This window comes from Sus scrofa, chromosome 13 (assembly GCF_054392235.1).
Source record: "Sus scrofa isolate SSC_HxYL_T2T_F1_AM1 chromosome 13, Sscrofa_HxYL_maternal_Yorkshire_Landrace_v2.0, whole genome shotgun sequence".
Taxonomy (NCBI): Eukaryota; Metazoa; Chordata; class Mammalia; order Artiodactyla; family Suidae; genus Sus; species Sus scrofa.
In genome coordinates this window covers 37,670,280-37,687,338 of record NC_139395.1, presented here as the reverse complement: position 1 = coordinate 37,687,338, position 17,059 = coordinate 37,670,280, and the positions used below count along the sequence as shown (strand labels likewise).

The window sequence follows — 17,059 nt, the reverse complement described above, 5'->3', positions numbered from 1 at the left end:
TGAGGTTGCGGGTTCAATCCCTGCCTTTGCTCAGTGGGTTAAGGAACCAGAGTTGCCGTGAGCTGTGGTTTAGGTTGCAGATGAGGCTTGGATCCCATGTTGCTGTGGCTCTGGTGTAGGCTGGCGGCTACAGCTCCGATTGGACCCCTAGCCTGGGAACCTCCATATGCCGCGGGAGCAGCCCTAGAAAAGGCAAAAAGACAAAAAACAAAAAACAAAACCCCAATATTATAAATCAACCAGATCTAACATATACATAACACTCTATGCAACAATAGCAGAATACACATTTCTCTTTCTTTCTTTCTTCCTCTTTCTTTTCTTTCCTTTCTTTCTTTCTTTCTTTTCCTTCCTTCCTTCCTTCCTTCTTTTTTTGTCTCTTTGTCTTTTTATGGCCTCACCCGAGGCATATGGAGGTTCCCAGGCATATGGAGGTTCCCAGGCTAGGAGTTGAATCAGAGTTGTAACTGCTGGCCTATGCCACAGCCACAGCAATGCCAGGTCTGAGCTGTGTCTGCGACCTACACCACAGCTCACAGCAACACTGGATCCTTAACCCACCAAGAGAGGCCAGGGATTGAACCTTCAACCTCACGGTTCCTAGTCAGATTCGTTTCTGCTGCGCCAAGATGAGAACTTCCTATTTTCTTCCTTTTTTTTTTAATAGACAAGTAATAGATTTTTAAAGATAGGATGCTTGTGAAGGATGGAAGTGGGCAGGCGAGGAGGCTCTGCCTACATTTTTCTTACATGCACATAGAACATTTTCTGGACTAGACCATAAGATAGCTTATACAACAAGCCTCAAGTTTAAAAAGACTGAAATTATACAAGTATGTTCTCCAACAACAAGAGATCAAATTAGAAATCAGCAATAGAAAGAAATCTGGAGGACAAATATATTTGTAAATTAAGATACTCCTAAATAAACAAAAAGTTAAAGAAGAAAAAAATTTTTGGAGTCAATATCCAAAAATCAGTGTAAAATACCACATTAGTACAAAAAAGGACAAAAATGACTTTATCATTTCAAAAGATGCAGAAAAAACATTCAACAAAATCTAACACCCTTTCATGAGAAAAACAAGCAGCAAACTAGGAACAGAAGGGAATTGTCTCAACGATAAAGGATACCTACAAAAAGCCTATAGCTCATATCATAGTTAAAAGTGAAAGACAATGTTTTCAAGATCAGGAACAAGGTAAGGATGTCTACTCCTGCCACTTTTATTCAACATTGTACTGACATGTTATTAGGTCCATTAGGCAGGAAAAAGAAAAGAAAGGCATCCAGATTGGAAAAGAAGATGTAAAATTATCTCTAAATGCAGATAACATGCATGATCTTCTATTTAGAAAACAATTACAAGTAATGAGTTCAGTAAGGCTGTATAAAAAAGACTTGGGGGAAAAGAAAAATGGAGCTGGAGGAATCAGGCTCCTGGATTTCAGACTACACTACAAAGCAACAGTCATCAAAACTGCATGGTACTGGCACAAAGACAGAAATATAGATCAGTGGAACAGGATAGAAAGCCCAGAATTAAACCCACACACCTACAGCCAACCAATCTATGACAAAGGAGGCAAGGATATACAATGTAAAAAGGACAGCTCATTCAATAAGTGGTGCTGGGAAAACTGGACAGCCACATGGAAAAGAATGAAATTAGAACACTCCCTAACACCATACACAAAAATAAACTCCAAATGGATTAAAGACCTAGATATAAGATCAGACACTATAAAAATCCTAGAGGAAAACACAGGCCAAACACTGACATAAACGACAGCAACATCTTCTCAGATCCACCTATCGGAGTATTGACAACAAAAACAAAAATAAACAAATGGGACTTAATTAAATTTAAAAGTTTCTGCACAGCAAAGGAAACCCTAAACAGCACAAAAAGACAATCCACAGAAGGGGAGAAAATCTTTGCAAGTGAATTGACTGACAAGGGATTAATCTCCAAAATTTATAAACAACTTCTACAGCTCCATACCAAAAAAACAAACAAGGCTATCAAAAAATGGGCAGAAGATCTAAACAGACAATTCTCCAAAGAAGACATACAGATGGCCAAGAAACACATGAAAAGATGTTCAACATCACTCATTATTAGAGAAATGCAAATCAAAACCACTCTGAGGTACCACCTTACACCAGCCAGAATGGCCATCATCCAAAAGTCTACAAACAATAAGTGCTGGAGAGGGCGTGGAGAAAAAGGAACACTAGTACACTGTTGGTGGGATTGTAAATTGGTGCAACCACTGTGGAAAGCAATATGGAGATTCCTCAGAAAACTAAACATAGAACTCCCATTTGATCCAGCAATCCCACTCCTGGGCATCTACCCAGAGAAAACCACGACTCATAAAGACACATGTACTCCGATGTTCATTGCAGCACTATTTACAATAGCCAAGACATGGAAACAACCTAAATGTCCATCGACAGAGGAGTGGATCCAGAAGATGTGGTACATATACACAATGGAATATTACTCAGCCATTAAAAAGAATGAAATACCAGCTTTTTTTGCAACATGGATGGACCTAGAAATTATCATGCTAAGTGAAGTCAGCCATACAATGAGACACCAACATCCAATGCTTTCACTGACATGTGGAATCTGAAAAAAGGACAGACTGAACTTTGCAGAAAAGATGCTGACTCACAGACATGGAAAAACTTATGGTCTCTGGAGGAGACAGTTTGGGGGGTGGGGGGATGTGCCTGGGCTGTGGAATGGAAATCCTGTGAAATTGGATTGTGATGATCATTATTCAACTACAGATGTGATAAATTCATTTGAGTAATAAAAAATTTAAAAAAAAATTAAAAAAATTAAAGACTTGGGGAGTTCCCATTGTGGCTCAGTGGTTAATGAGCCGGACTAGTATCATGAGGATCTGGGTTTATCCTTGGCCTTGTTCGGTGGATTAAGGATCTAGCGCTGCTATGAGCTGTGGTATAGGTCGCAGATATAGCTCAGAACTGGCATTGCTATTGCTGTGGCTGTGGTGTAGGCTGGAAGCTATGGCTCTGATCTGACCCCTAGCTGGGAACCTCCATATGCTGTGAGTGCAGCCCTAAAAAGACAGAAAGACAAAAAAAAGACAAAAAAAAAAAAGACTTGCAAGTTTCCTTGTGGTGCTGGTGTGGTGTGGGTTAAGGATCTGGCGTTGTCTCTGCAGTGGCTCGGGTCACTGATGTAGCAAGGACTCCATCCTTGGCCCAGAAACTTCCACATGCCATGGATATGTCAAAAAGAAAGAAAGAGGAGTTCCCGTCGTGGCGCAGTGGTTAATGAATCTGACTAGGAACCATGAGGTTGCGGGTTCGATCCCTGCCCTTGCTCAGTGGGTTAACGATCTGGGGTTGCCGGGAGCTGTGGTGTAGGTTGCAGACGCGGCTCGGATCCGGCGTTGCTGTGGCTCTGGCGTAGGCCGGTGGCTCCAGCTCCGATTCGACCCCTAGCCTGGGAACCTCCATATGCCGCGGGAGCAGCCCAAAGAAATAGCAAAAAGACAAAAAAAAAAAAAAAAGAAAGAAAAAAAAAGAAAGAAAGAAAGTAAAAAGACAATCCTCAGAATGGGAGCAGATATTTGAAAATCTTATACTTAATAAGAGACGCGTATGCAGAATACATAAAAAAACACCTATACCTCAATAATAAAAAGACAATAAATTCTATTTTTTTAATGGGAAAAGAATTCAAAAGATAGTCCTCCACAGAGGATATACAAATGGCCAACAGCACATGAAAGAGGGCAAACATTAGGAAGATTTGAATAAAATCCTCAGTGAATCATCACTTCACACACAGCAGGATGAGAACCATTAAAGGACAGATGGTAACAAGTGTTGCTGAAGTAAAGAAACAGGAGAGTGGGGTGGAGAAGGATGGAGAGGGGTCAGGACTGGCAACTATTGTCTTTGCTTTGTCTATCATTATTATGGTAAATACCTTATATTAACATCATGCACTATTTGTGAAATTTTTTAAATAAATAAATATAGGAGCTCCCACTGTGCCGCAAAGGGATCTGTGGCATCTTGGGAATGTTGGGACACAGGTTTGATTTTTGGCCGGGCACAGTGGGTTAAGGATTCCATGCTACTGCAGCTGTGGCTTAGGTTTCGACTGTGGCTCGGATCTGATCCCTGGCTGGGGAACATATGCTGCAGGGCAGCCAAACATGAAAAAAAATAAAATAAAATAAAAAAAAAAGTAAATACTACCTCAGTGAGAAAAAATTAAAAGACAGGATCTAATCAGTTAACTCATGAAACAGAGGAAAACAAAACTACTACTTAAGACCCTGGAGAAGGGCCTAAGAGGTTCCTTGATGATGGAATGAGGCCTCAGAGGGCAGGTAGGCTGGGGTGAAGGGCTGGGGAGTCAACCAAAGGAGTGCTGGGGGATTAGCTGGACAGTTCAGCCAGATGAGCTCCAGCATCACACAAAAGACTGGTAAATCCTACAGCAGGATTCACCCCCACCCCTAACTGAAGAATGTGGTCGTGGCCCTGGAGAGAGGTCCAGGCAGATTCTGCAGTAACACTGGGCCTCTCTACTGTCCCGGATGGAAAACAACCCCAAAGGTCCTATTTGGGAAGGAAGTAATGGACTGATCCAGGTTGCTGGCTAGAGTGGGTTTCCTCTACTGTTTGTTTTGGGCTGTTTCCCTCAAAGGCCCCTTCCTTTCATGGAATTCAGGAAGCTGTACCTATACTTGCTTCCGTCCTGCGAAGAGGACTGCCCTCCACGCCCCCACCACCTCACACCCAGGACCCTGACACTACCAGCTCTTTATGCTAATCAACTTCCTCCCCCCAAACAGGAAAGGGCAGCCTGTTCTCGGAAGTAGGGTTCTCGGAAGTAGAAGAAACACCCAAAATTGAAGAAGGATTCCAATCCAAAATCTGAGCAAATAAAAATTTGTTTCCTTGGGGTGATCTGAGAAGCTGTTGCATCCCTAAGATGTGATAAAGACTGACTATAGAAAAGGAACAATCCACAAACACAAATGCTTGACATTTAAAAACATGATTGCCAAGGGCACAGTCATTAAGGCATTAGCCCTCTTCGCCTGGCAAAGCAATAAAACTATCTTTTTCTCCTTTTAAGAAAAAAAAAAAAAACAAAAACATGACTGCCAAAACAAGAGGTGGGTAGAAGTGGATAGGACATATGGATGAAACAATATTTGCAATGATTTGATAATTATTGAAAGCAGATGATGGATACACAGGGGCTCGTTACACTATACTATTTTTATATATGTAAGAAATTTTCCATAAGAAAGGAAGGCAAGAAGGGAGGGGGCTTTCAAACCTCCACTGTTTTCCTCTCAGAATAAAATGGTATTCACTCATTTAAAAATGCCATGGAGTTCCCATTCTGGTACAGTGGAAATGAATCCAGCTAGTATCCTTGGCGATATGGGTTTGACCGCTGGCCTTGCTCAGTGGGTTGGGGATCCAGCATTGCCGTGAGCTGTGGTGTAGGTCACGGACGAGGCTTGGATCCTTGCATTGCTATGGCTGTAGTGTAGGCTGGCAGCTACACCTCAGATTTGACCCCTAGCCTGGGAACTTCCATATGCCTCAGGTGTGACCCTAAAAAGGAAAAAAAAAAAAAAAAGCCACATATATAGTCAATTAATATTTGCCAAGAGATCCAAAAACACCCAATGGGGAAAGGACAGTCTCTTCAACAAATAGTGTTAAAAAAACTGGATAACCACTTATAGAAAAACAAAATTGAACCCCTATCTTTTACCATTCACAAAAATTAACTTGAAATGGATCAATGACCTAATACCATAAAACCGTTAGAAGAAAACAGAGAAGTAGATCTTGGACATTGGTCTTGGGGTCTTGGTGATGCTTTTCTGGATTTGACACCCAAAGCGTAAAAAACAACAAGAGCAAAAATTATCAAGTGGGGAGTTCTCTTGTGATGCAGTGGGTTAAGGATCCACCATTGTCACCACAGCGGCTTGGGTCGATGTTATGGTGTGGGTTAGATCCCTGGCCTGGGAACTTCCAAATGCTACCAGAGAGGCCAAAAAAAGATAAAAGAAAAGGAGAAGAAAAAAAAAAATAAAGAGTGGTACTATGTTAAATTAAAAAGCTTCTGAACAGCAAGAGAAACAATGAATAAATGGAAAAGGCAACCTATCAAATGAGACAAAGTATTTGCACGCAGTGGACAAAGAATGTTGCCTGCCGTTTCAGTAAACAAAGAATATTTCAATCATCAAGCCATCAACCACTGCACCTGTCCCAGCAGTCACCCTAAGGGGAATTTAGTATGTAGAAAAAGAGGATACTAGCCCTAGGTGGTTAAGATGTATACCAAAGGAATGACTTCAATAAGCCCAGATTTTCCATCTTCCCATACACAGAAGAATACTAAAAGCATTAACTTGAGATGTCTTTTTTTGTGATTAGCAGTAATCTTTTGATGTTCCACTATACATTGGATATTTTTCCAGCAAAAACTCCTTTACATCCTTGCTTCTCCCTTACCTCTTTGGAACAGTCCCTCAGAGCTACTAAGAGGCTGCATTCTAGGGCTACAGTCTTCAGTGAGGTCCTCAAATAAAACATTTAGTTTTTGTTTTTTTTAGGGCCACACCTGTGGCGTATGGAAGTTCCCAGGCTAGGGGTCAAATCGAAGCTGCAGTTGCCGGTCTGCACCACCGCCACAGTGAGGCCAGATCCAAGCAATGTCTGCAACCTACACCACAGCTCATGGACACACCCGATCCTTAACCCACTGAGTGGGGCCAGGGATCAAAACTGCATCCTCATGGATACTAGTAGGATTCGTTTCTGCTAAGCCACAATAGGAACTCTAAAACATAATTAATTCTCAATGTTTAGTATGTGCATTTTTTTCAGTCAATAACCCCATATATCTGATAAGGGGTTAATATAAAAAATATAAAAAGAATGCATATAACTCAACAGCAAAAAACCAATCAGATTACAAAACGGGCAGAGGAACTAGACATTTTTCGAGAGAAGACATCTAAATGGCCAACAGGTACATGAAGCAATGCTCAGCATCACTAATCATTAGGGAAATGCAAATCAAAATGACAATGAGATATCACCTCACACCTGTTAGAAAGGCTATCTTCAGGAAGACAAAGGATAACAAGTGTTGGGGAGGATGTGGAGGAAAGGGAACACTTGTACACCACTGGCAGGAAGGGAAACTAGTTCAGCCACAGAAGAAAAAGTATGAAGATTCATCAAAATATTAAAAATAGAACTACCACCTGACCCAACAATTCCACTTCAGAGAATATATCCAAAGGAAATGAAAACAGGGTATCAAAGAGATACCTGTACTCTTATGTTTATTGCAGCATTATTCACAACAGGCAAGGTATGGAAGCAATCTAAGTGTTTGTCGATAGATGAATGGCTAAAGAAGATGTGACATTTGCATAGATTGGAATACCATTCAACCATGAAAAAGAAGGACCTTCTGCCATTTGCAACAACAGGGATGGACCTTGAGGACATTATGCTAAGTGAGTTGTCAGACAAAGACAAATAGCGTATACTATCACTTATATGTAGAATCTAAAAACGCCAAACAAAGAGTATAATGGTGGTTACCAGGGGCTAGGGGTGGGGGAATGAAAAAGATGCTGGTAAGGGTATAAACTTGCAGCCAGTAGGTGAACAGGTCCTAGAGATCTAATATGCAGTATGAGGATCATGGACAGCAATACTGTTTTACAGACATCAAAGTTGGTGGAAAGGTTATTCCCACCACAAAAAGGAAATGATAATTAGGTGAGGGAGGTGTTGGCTGAGGCTGCAATGGCAATCACGTTGCAACCTATAAATGAATCAGGTCAGTATGCTGTACACCGAAGCTGAGGCAGTGTGACACATGAATGACATCAATAAAAGGAAATATCAGGCACAATTATTTTGTAACCGTTCTGCTGGTTGTCTGCCAGTTTATCACTGTCATGAACACTCCAGCTATGAGCCTTCCATTAGGAGCACAAGGCTCCCGCTGAACATATGTAATTTTCTCTGGGAGTAATTTAGAAAAATTAATACTAGGTCGAGGGTATTGTTACCTGTACTAGGTAGCAATAACGTGTTGCCCAAAGCAGTTGCATTAATATACATTGCTTTAGCATGTATACACTAGAAGGATATATCCCATAATATTACCAGTGGGTGATCTCCAGATAATGGATGATGGATCATCTTAATTTTTTTCCATCATTTCCAATTTTTATAGAACACATATAAATACCTTTAAATTTTTATAGAACACATAAATACCTTTACATTCAGAAATGTCTATAAACAAGTATGTAATTTCACATAAGCTAAATAAATATGCCATGAATATGCATAGAGGGTGTTATAATGACGCCCTCACACCCCCTTACCTCCAGGCTCCATTTACCACCTCCAGCTCTAGGACAGTCTGCAGACGCTGGCAACGCCGGGCTTCCAAGGTGATGTTCACTCTGCACTCGCCCAGCGGCTGAACTTGGCCACTGGAGGGCTCGATGTCAAAAGGAGACGCCTGATGGGGGAAGTCAGTGGGAAGGATGAGGAGATGGGACACTTGGAACTGCAGGTAGCCGTGACCAACCAGGGTTGACCCCACGCTGCCCCTGCTCTTTAGAGAACTACTGAAATGCTGGACAAGGTAAGTGGGTGGGGGAAGCAAGAACTCAGGATGGAGAGGACGAGTACTGAGTCTCCAAGAAAAGGAGGTGGGACCTAGAGATTATCATCCTAAGTGAAGGGAGTCAGAGGGAGAAAGACAACTAGCATTTGATATCACTTACATGTGCACTATTACAAATGATGCAAATGAATTTATTTACGAAAAAGAAACAGACTCAAAGCCTTTGAAAACAAACATGCTTACCAAAGGGAAAAGGTGGTGGTGGGAATAAATTAGGAGGTTGGGATTAAAAGATAACACTACTGTATATAAAATAGATATAAAATAGATAATCAACAAGGACCTACTGTATAGCACAGGGAACTCTACTCAATATTCTATTTTTTCAGGGAGAAGCATGCACCTGGGGAGGGCTCTCCATGCCCTGCTCCCTGTCCCCAGCTGAGACAAGGGGCACTGGCCTGTGTGGCTCCAGGGCCCCAAAAGGGCCGCACAGCCCAGCAAGGATGTCACTGGTGTGACACTGAAAGATCACAACAAGAAGAGATGTTACTCCTCTTTGGTTTCCTCTTTCCTTGAAACCAAGACCATGAATGATCACAAGGCACCTGCCTGGAGGGAGACCTGGACCCCCTGCCCTGTGCACCCCCGCCTCCCACCCCAGATCCCGTGCGGTGCTGTCTCGGGCCCTGTGTTCTCTTGCTTTTGAGGTTTCACTGCCCTGGCACTAGAGGGAAGATAAGCTGGCCTAAGTCTGAGGAAAAGCAGCTGGCATGCTCTGGCCTGGCCTGCCAAGGCTTGGGTGCGAGAGTTTGGGCCTGAGCTTGGCTAGTAAGGAAAGAGCTTTTTGTGTTCTTTCTTTCTTTCTTTTTTTTCTTTCTTTTTTAGGGCCACGCCCATGGCAATACAGAGGTTCCCAGGCTAGGGGTCCAATCAGAGCTGTAGCCAATGGCCTACGTCAGAGCCACAGCAATGCAGGATCCAAGCCGTGTCTTCAACCTACACCACAGCTCAGGGCAACGCCGGATCCTTAACCCGCTGAGCGAGGCCAGAGATCGAACCTGCAACCTCAAGGTTCCTAGTCAGATTTGTTCCCGCTGTGCCACAACAGGAACTCCCTCTTTGCTTGTTGTTCCTCATACCCGTCACCTTTGGAGCCCGGGGGTGTGGCTGTGGTAAGGGGTTGGGTTTCTGGGTCCCTAGACCTGAACATATCTAACAAACCCCAAATCTCACCACTATTATGACTATCATTGCTGCACCCATGGCATCTGGAAGTTCCCAGGTGAGGGACCAAATCCAGCTGTAGCAATGCTGGATCCTTAATCCACTGCACTGGGCTGGGGACTGAACCTGAGCCGCTGCAGTTGGATTCTCAACCTACTGTGCCTTAATGTTATTTTTGAAAGTTCAAAAGGATACAGTACAGAGGACTGTAGAGACAGGATTGTTGCCAGCCTCCGTTAGGATATAAATCATAACAGAATGTGAAACTGACAATTAGTTCAATTATAAAATGTAGTGATGTTTCACAGTGAGGGAAAAACAGATTAGGGCCTCTGAGAACTGGGCTCTGATATGATTTTGCCACCTATTAGCTGTGTGACCCTGGTGAAACTGCTGTTCCTGTTTCTCTTCCATCAAAAGAGGAGGTTGGCTGAGGTCTGTAAGTCTCCAACTGCGCTCTGGGAAATCCCAGGGATTGCTCGGAAGTCCTAGGGCAGGGGAGCAGATGTAAGGAGAGGCAGGATGGGGCAGAGATGCCTAATGAGGGGGCCTCCAGGGTCCCGGAGCAGTGATAATTTGAAATCTTGGGCTTCTGTTGAAGCTTTCATTTGATGAAAAGATTTCTGCCTAAAAGTACTGATTCCATCTGCCCCCAGTCCCAATCCCAGCCTCTGGGGCTCCAAGATCCAAGCAGGGAGACCAGGGAGTCCTGGGAGAGACAGTGCTAACCCCAAACCTTGCAACAGGCCACTCAGCAATGGTGGTGGTCATGTGATGCACTGTCATCACTTCTAAGTGTCAGAGTGCCCAGCGGAGAAGTGAGGCTTTCAGGTAAAGCATGGCTTTGGGGAGTTCCCATTGTGGCTCAGCGGGTTAAGAACTCAACTAGTATCCATGATGACATGGGTTTGATCCCTGGCCTTGCTCAGTGGGTTAAGGATCCGGCATTGCTGTGACCTGTGGTATAGGTCACAGAAGAGGCTCAGAATCTGGTGTTGCTGCAGCTCGATTCAACCCCTAGCCTGGGAACTTCCATGTGCCACAGGTGTGGCCCTCAGAAAAAAAAAAAAAAAAGCATGGTTTGGGAATAGAAAGGAAAAGTCCTGAAGAAGGGAGGGTACATTTGCAGATGGGACTTACGTGTGGCTGTGACTGTCTTTCCTCAGGTCCTGCATGTGGAAGTTAAAGTGTGTGGCCTTCTGACCAGGAGGGGGAGGGGCAGCAGGAAGGGGGACCTTGGTAGGAAGCAGTCAGAGGTAGGGTGCTTTCACCAAACACCTGGCAAGAGTCTCACATATGCAGCCAGCACCTAAAGCAGCTCCCAGGGATCTACAGCCACCAAGAACTAAGGGTGGGTGTCATGAGCCAGGGATTGACAGTATTTCCCCTGCTGGTGGGTGGGGAAAAAGGATGCTTTGGGTGTCTTGGTCTTGCTCCAGATACAATATCATCGTAGTTAAACACAATGCCATAATTTAAATGTGATCACGATAACACTTAGCCTTGTCTAATAGTTTCTATTTTCATAGTAAAAAGAAAAGTGCTATTTGAATGGAAATGATCTTCCTTTTGGAGCCTTTTGGTTCAGGCTGCAAGCCCAAGCCTGAACACCACCTGGTGGCAGGTACTCAAACTGCAAGCACACTCCCCGGTGGCTGGGAACCAACCTCTAGAGTGAGCCTGCCCCTCCCCAGAGGACTTGGAAGCTTCCCTCCCAACTCAGCTGCCTATTTTCTTCCTGACTCAGGCTGCTCTGACAGAGGGAAAAAGTCATGTTCTATTTTTGCATCAGATGGTAGAGGAAGGAACAGGAAAATCCAGTTTGGAGTTAGGCTCAGCTGTAGGAAGAACCCCAACTGCCTAGTGATGCGGAATGGGGGACACTGCCAGGGACAAGTCACCAAGTATGCTTTCCTCTCCTGGCTTCCAGGCTGTGTCACAGCTCAAATACCACGAGCGTTCATCACCTCTTGAGGGGAAGGGTGGTACCACAGGAGCCAGCAGTCTCCACTTACAGCCTCGTGCCTTTCCTCCAGGCAGAGCCGGCTCTCCTTCATGTACCATGTGGCTGGGAGCTGGCTGACATTCTGGATCTCGATGGAGTTTGTGGCTTTCTGCCCCAGGCGCAGCAACCCAAACTGAAGGGCTGAGATGTCGATGACGAGGGCAGGTCCCTGAGACACACCCAGAGGGGCCTGTCACTGGCCCTATCCCGGCCACCTCCAGGAGCCAGCCAGCGGCCCAGACCCACCAAAGGCACCTTAAAGCCTGCCTCGATGTGTAACACCACCGGTGAGGGTGAGCCTTGGATTGCACACATCAGGTTCTGGCTTGTTGGGCCGGGGACACCTCCAGTAAAGTTCAACTCAAAATCCTCGACCTCATTGGGCTCTGAGAGAGAGGGGGCAGGTAGGCGGTGGATAAAGGAAGCAGGACTGGTTCCCCTGAGGGCTGGGCCCACATGCCTGGCTTTGCTGACGCCTCAACCACCACAGGGGCCAGGCTGCAGCTGGAGCTGATCCCCGGCCCACGGGGTCTTTCACTGAGAGGCCTCCTTCCCCAGCCAGCTCTGCCCATAGTCCCCGAAGTACCAATGGTCCCCATGCAGGGCTCCACTTCAATGATGTGGCCGTCGCTGATCTTTCCCCATGCGTATCTGATGGCTGACTTGCTTTTGTTCCACATCTGAAAGACATACCCCGACCTGGGCTCCCCAGGTTCTGCCCTTGCACATTAGATCTGTACTTGCTGAAGGATGGTGGGCTTGTGGGCTCGCAAAAGGTCTTTTCAACACCCTTCTGGCTAAATCTTGGCCACCCAACAGCACCAACACACACGGCAGGGTTTGTGGATTCCATGTCTGGCCAAAGACCCATGAGCACAGGGATAGGTTCCACTGCCCTGTCGTCTGGAGAATGCTGGAAGGCTGATAAATGACAGACGTGCCCAGCCCAGCATCTGCAAAGCATGTGGGTTCTGGGGCTCTGGAAACAGCCTCATTCTCTTTGCAGTGGCCGCCACCACCACTGGCCCCTCCAGCCACTTCCTCCCAATGTGTGCCACCAAGTTCAGTACAATCCTGGCTAGCCTGGGCTGGGGAGAGACAGTGACATACCTTAAAATCCTTCTTCACGTTTATGCCAATGTAGTTCTCCCCGGGGATGATGAGGGCATACGGTTCTAGGTAAACGTGAAAGGGTTCCACCGAGCCTTTCACCTCGATTTCTAGGACGATCACGTCATCCATGGAGTATGAAGGGTGCTTCGTGTTTCCCAAATCCAAACTGAACACAAGCTCACCGTAAGCCACGCCAACATGAACCCTATCTCTGGTCTTGTGAAAAGAAAGCACCCCCCAGCCCATAGCTCCCAAGCCCTCTTCAATCAGAGGTCTCAGCAATGCCTTGAAAGAGATGGATGCGTGTAGCCTGGGACAGGGGCAGCCCCTGAGCCTCCAGGGACCACACTGCAGCAATGCCAGCCTGGAATCTCTATACCACTTGCCCCCCAGCCAATTTGCTCAGGGAAGAGCTGGTACAGGTGCTGCCGCAACCTCTCCTTTCTAATCACTAGCTCCCAAGGGCCACCAGCCTAGCTGCCGAGCTGTAACTGTGAGCCTGGGCACAGCTCCCGGGTTCCAGGGAGGTGCATCCAGTGAGCTCTGGTCCTGCATGCGGAGCCTGCTCCAGGACTAGGTGCCAGGACAAGGCAAGGGCTCCTACACACCAAAGCCTGAGGGGGGTCAGGCGGCTCATCCACTTCGCCCAGCACCTCCCCCAGCATCCCCAATGGACGAGGGGGCCCGCTGCCCACCCCTCAGCCAGGGCCCAGTTCCTGCTCACCTCGTGGGCTCCAGGATTTCCTCCAGCACCATCTGCAGCACACTGTGAAAATCCCTCGGCTGCCAGACAAACACAGCACCCTGAAGACCAAGGCCTGCCCCAGAGCGGGCTGGAGCCAGGGCAGGAATTCCTCCTCCCCCAGGGCCAGGCCACCAGAAGGGCCTTCCACAAGACACAGTGCCGCTTCCCTGCTACCTCCCTGTACCCCAGGGAAACAGGGGTGGCTTCCAGGACGTGAGCCAGGATTCGGGGATGGGGGCCACCATAGTTTCAAGACTGGCCTGCCCACCTCAGCTGGGCGTGGGGAAGGGGAGAGGAAGGAAAAGCTCTTGGCAATGCCCCCAACCTGTCTGAAGCACCATACCCTCCAGGGACAGACTGTGAGGTGGCAGGATGCCAGGTGGAGAGGCAGACCTGCTCTGTTAACAAGGGCCCCTGGGCAACCCAGCCCCCCCCCGACTCCCCTCTCCACTGTCACAGCCAGGGCTTCATGTTGGAAAGGGGGGCAGAGGGAACCTTGCCGTGGGAAACCTGCACCTCACCCTCCTTGGGGCCTGCTGGGTGGGGGCTGACACAAATGGCAACACCTATAAAGTAGGAGAAACACAGACGACACCAGAGCCGAGGAAACGAGCCCAGGCTCCTGCTGTAGACCCAGTATGTGTGGAATCAAGACCAGGCAAGATGACCTGCTTCATCTTGTGCACCAAACACGTCCATCCTCCAGCCCCACTCTTAGCTAAGTGCCGGCCTTGGCAGGGTCGGCTGTGGCTTCCATGTCACCACAGAACAGGGACAGAGGATAACAACACGTCGGGCCACCAAGAGGGGCCCATTTTAACCTCATGAGGAGAGAAGCTCAGCATGAACTCGTGGTCCGCGTGGGGGTTGAGAACGCCCGTCTGGGGCGTGATGGAGAAGGCTGTCTCCTTGTCGGGGTGGTACGTGATGCTGTCCATGGTGTAGCTCCCCCTGGCCATCTGGGGCCGCAGGTTGGGCTTCCTAATCTGCCAGTGGAAGGCCAGCTCCACGTGCCTGTGGGGGCGACCTAGACAGTCAGCAGTGGACCCAAGGCCATGTCCCAAGTCTGCCAGGCCCAGGTCCTTCCTTCCCTGCCTGGCCTGGCCCTGCTCCCGGGGTGAGCAGTAAAGGACCAGGAGCAGGAAGTGGCCAGGGCAGCCTTCAGGCCCTTCCCATGGCGGGTGAGGAAGCACACAGGGCTCAGGGAGTCTGAGTTGGAGACCTCCTGATACAGCCCCCTACCCATGCCCTGTGGCTGAAGGCTGGAGTCGCGATGACCAGGGGGACATGGTCAACACAAGCAGTCATGCTCGAGCAGTCAGGCACCCCCGCTTCCCAGACCTCAGGACATTTTTCTACCTTGTCTCCTACTCCAGGCCTAGGTCACGTGGGCAGCCTGGCCAGGACGCTTCCTGAGGTGTGTCCTGGTATAAAGCTGGCACTCAGAGGATGGCCGGGGAATAAACAGCAGTGAGAACTGAACCCACAGACTGTCATGTCTGACCTGGGAATGAGGGTGTCTTCCCCTCATAGGCTGGGTGGGACCTTCTGGAAAACTGTTCCTGGATAAGGACGGTCCAGAAGATCCAGAACAAACACTATCTAAATAATTCCCTGCAGTGCTGGAAATCTCATATATCTGCTCTGAGACGAGAGCCACTAGCTACACAGATGGCTACTGAGTACTTAAAATGTGGCTTGTGTCACTGAGGAAGTAAGTTTTTATTTTAGGTGACTTCCCTTTAAATAGCCACATGCGGCTAGTGGCTATAAAAACAGACAGTGCAAACCTGGATCCTTCCATCCTGTGCCCAGATTCCTCCTTGGCCTCGGGAAGGAACCTCCTGCCTCACTGGGACCCCAGGCCAAGTGAGGAAGGGGGCTGGTGTGTGCGGGGGTCCTGCCCAGGGGTCACTCACGTGGCATTTCTAATAATCAGCAGTTTGCTGGCTGTGGCCTGAAGGTTTTCAGGCTCAAAGCGTATGAAGTGCTGGGCTGTTAGGTCTGTGAGCTCTCCAGGCTCCGGCTGACTTTTTTCACCAGAAATATAGATCAGATCCAGAGCCACCAGCTGCCCGATTCCTGACAAAATAGGGGAGTGAGGCTTCACTAGGGCCGAAATCAGAACCCTCTGGCCCAAGGCTGTCACAGGACCCAGGCCACCCTCCACATGCAACTAGCTTTGAACGTTACCCCCCAGGAAGGGCACATGGGAGGGGACAGGGAGCCAGCAGCACACAGGTCCATGGACCCATGTGGGCACAGGCCAAAAGGGTAATGGAGCACATCGTGGGCACTAAATCAATGCCCGCTGAGTCAAACCGGATGGATGGTAGACAGATGGAGGGAAAAACAAGGGCATCTTAAATTCAGCAGACGTCCCCCCATTCCTGTGTGAGTCACTGGCAGGTTCCCAAAGGGGGTCACAGTGAGTTTCAAAGTGATGAAAGACTTCATCCCAGGTTTCCATTTCTCTCGCACTAAAAGGCCCCTTGGGACAGCCCTCAGATCACGGTGGCTTGGGTCTGAGGTCTGACTGGTGAGAGGCCCCAAACCAGATCCCAGTGCCTGGAGGCTGCAGTGGCCCAGCAGTACAGTCCCTGACACAGGCCAGCCACCTGTGCCGCCCATGGGGGTGCACCCCAGCCCACCTGTGGTCACCAGCTCCTTTATCTGGCAGTTGTCACACACGATGATGAAGGTCTGCTCTGCCTTTCCCAGGCTGGTGGGGAGGAACAGGATCTGGGGAGAGAAGGGCTGTCCTATTGTCTTCCCTTGAAGAGCTTTCACCCACCGCCCAGTCTCTTGTCAGCTGCTACCTCTCACTCTGCCCTCCACTTCCTGCTCCCCTCCCAGTCACCTCCTTGAGGCTAGGGATGGCTACACCTTGCTTAACCTTGTTCGTGACAAAAGAAATGGACATGAAAACCACCCAGAAGATCAGTGTTCCACGCCTCCGACTGGCAAAGAGCAGAAAGTTAGCTATCATATACGCAATGACAGGGTATCTTCATTGTCTTCAAAATAATCTACAGAGGTAGCCTGGGGTTTGGCGGGAGGATATGGAGGGGTATAGAGGTGATAAAGTTGGCAAAGAATTGCTAATGTTGAAGCTGGATAATGAGTACATGGGTGATCCTTAAACTAGTCTATTTTTGTATATGTTTAAAGTTGTTTTTTTTTTTTAAATTGTAGTTGATTTACAATCTCCTATTAGTTTCAGGTGTACAGCACAGTGATTTAGTTATACATACATATAAATATAAGTATGTA

At 47.4% G+C, this 17,059-nt stretch overlaps 1 protein-coding gene across 23 annotated transcripts in view; it reads right to left on the bottom strand.

Annotated features, from left to right (window-relative positions):
• The window catches only part of DLEC1 (DLEC1 cilia and flagella associated protein), an 82,102-nt gene that overhangs the window by 17,897 nt on the left and 47,146 nt on the right, over positions 1–17,059 (bottom strand). For 18 of the 23 annotated variants that reach the window (XR_014822711.1, XM_084987723.1, XM_084987726.1 and 15 more), the window contains 9 exons: positions 16,438–16,528; positions 15,706–15,868; positions 14,608–14,800; positions 13,766–13,824; positions 13,039–13,207; positions 12,515–12,608; positions 12,184–12,314; positions 11,939–12,097; positions 8,449–8,588 (listed from right to left, as the gene is read on the bottom strand). Coding sequence is in view for 22 of the 23 variants with exons in the window: in XM_084987723.1 (XP_084843849.1) it covers positions 8,449–8,588; positions 11,939–12,097; positions 12,184–12,314; positions 12,515–12,608; positions 13,039–13,207; positions 13,766–13,824; positions 14,608–14,800; positions 15,706–15,868; positions 16,438–16,528 (1,199 nt within the window). In the remaining variant the exon portion in view is untranslated. The remainder of the gene's footprint in view (positions 1–8,448; positions 8,589–11,938; positions 12,098–12,183; positions 12,315–12,514; positions 12,609–13,038; positions 13,208–13,765; positions 13,825–14,607; positions 14,801–15,705; positions 15,869–16,437; positions 16,529–17,059) is intronic. The other 5 variants (XM_084987739.1, XM_084987741.1, XM_084987745.1 and 2 more) reach the window with 1 other exon arrangement.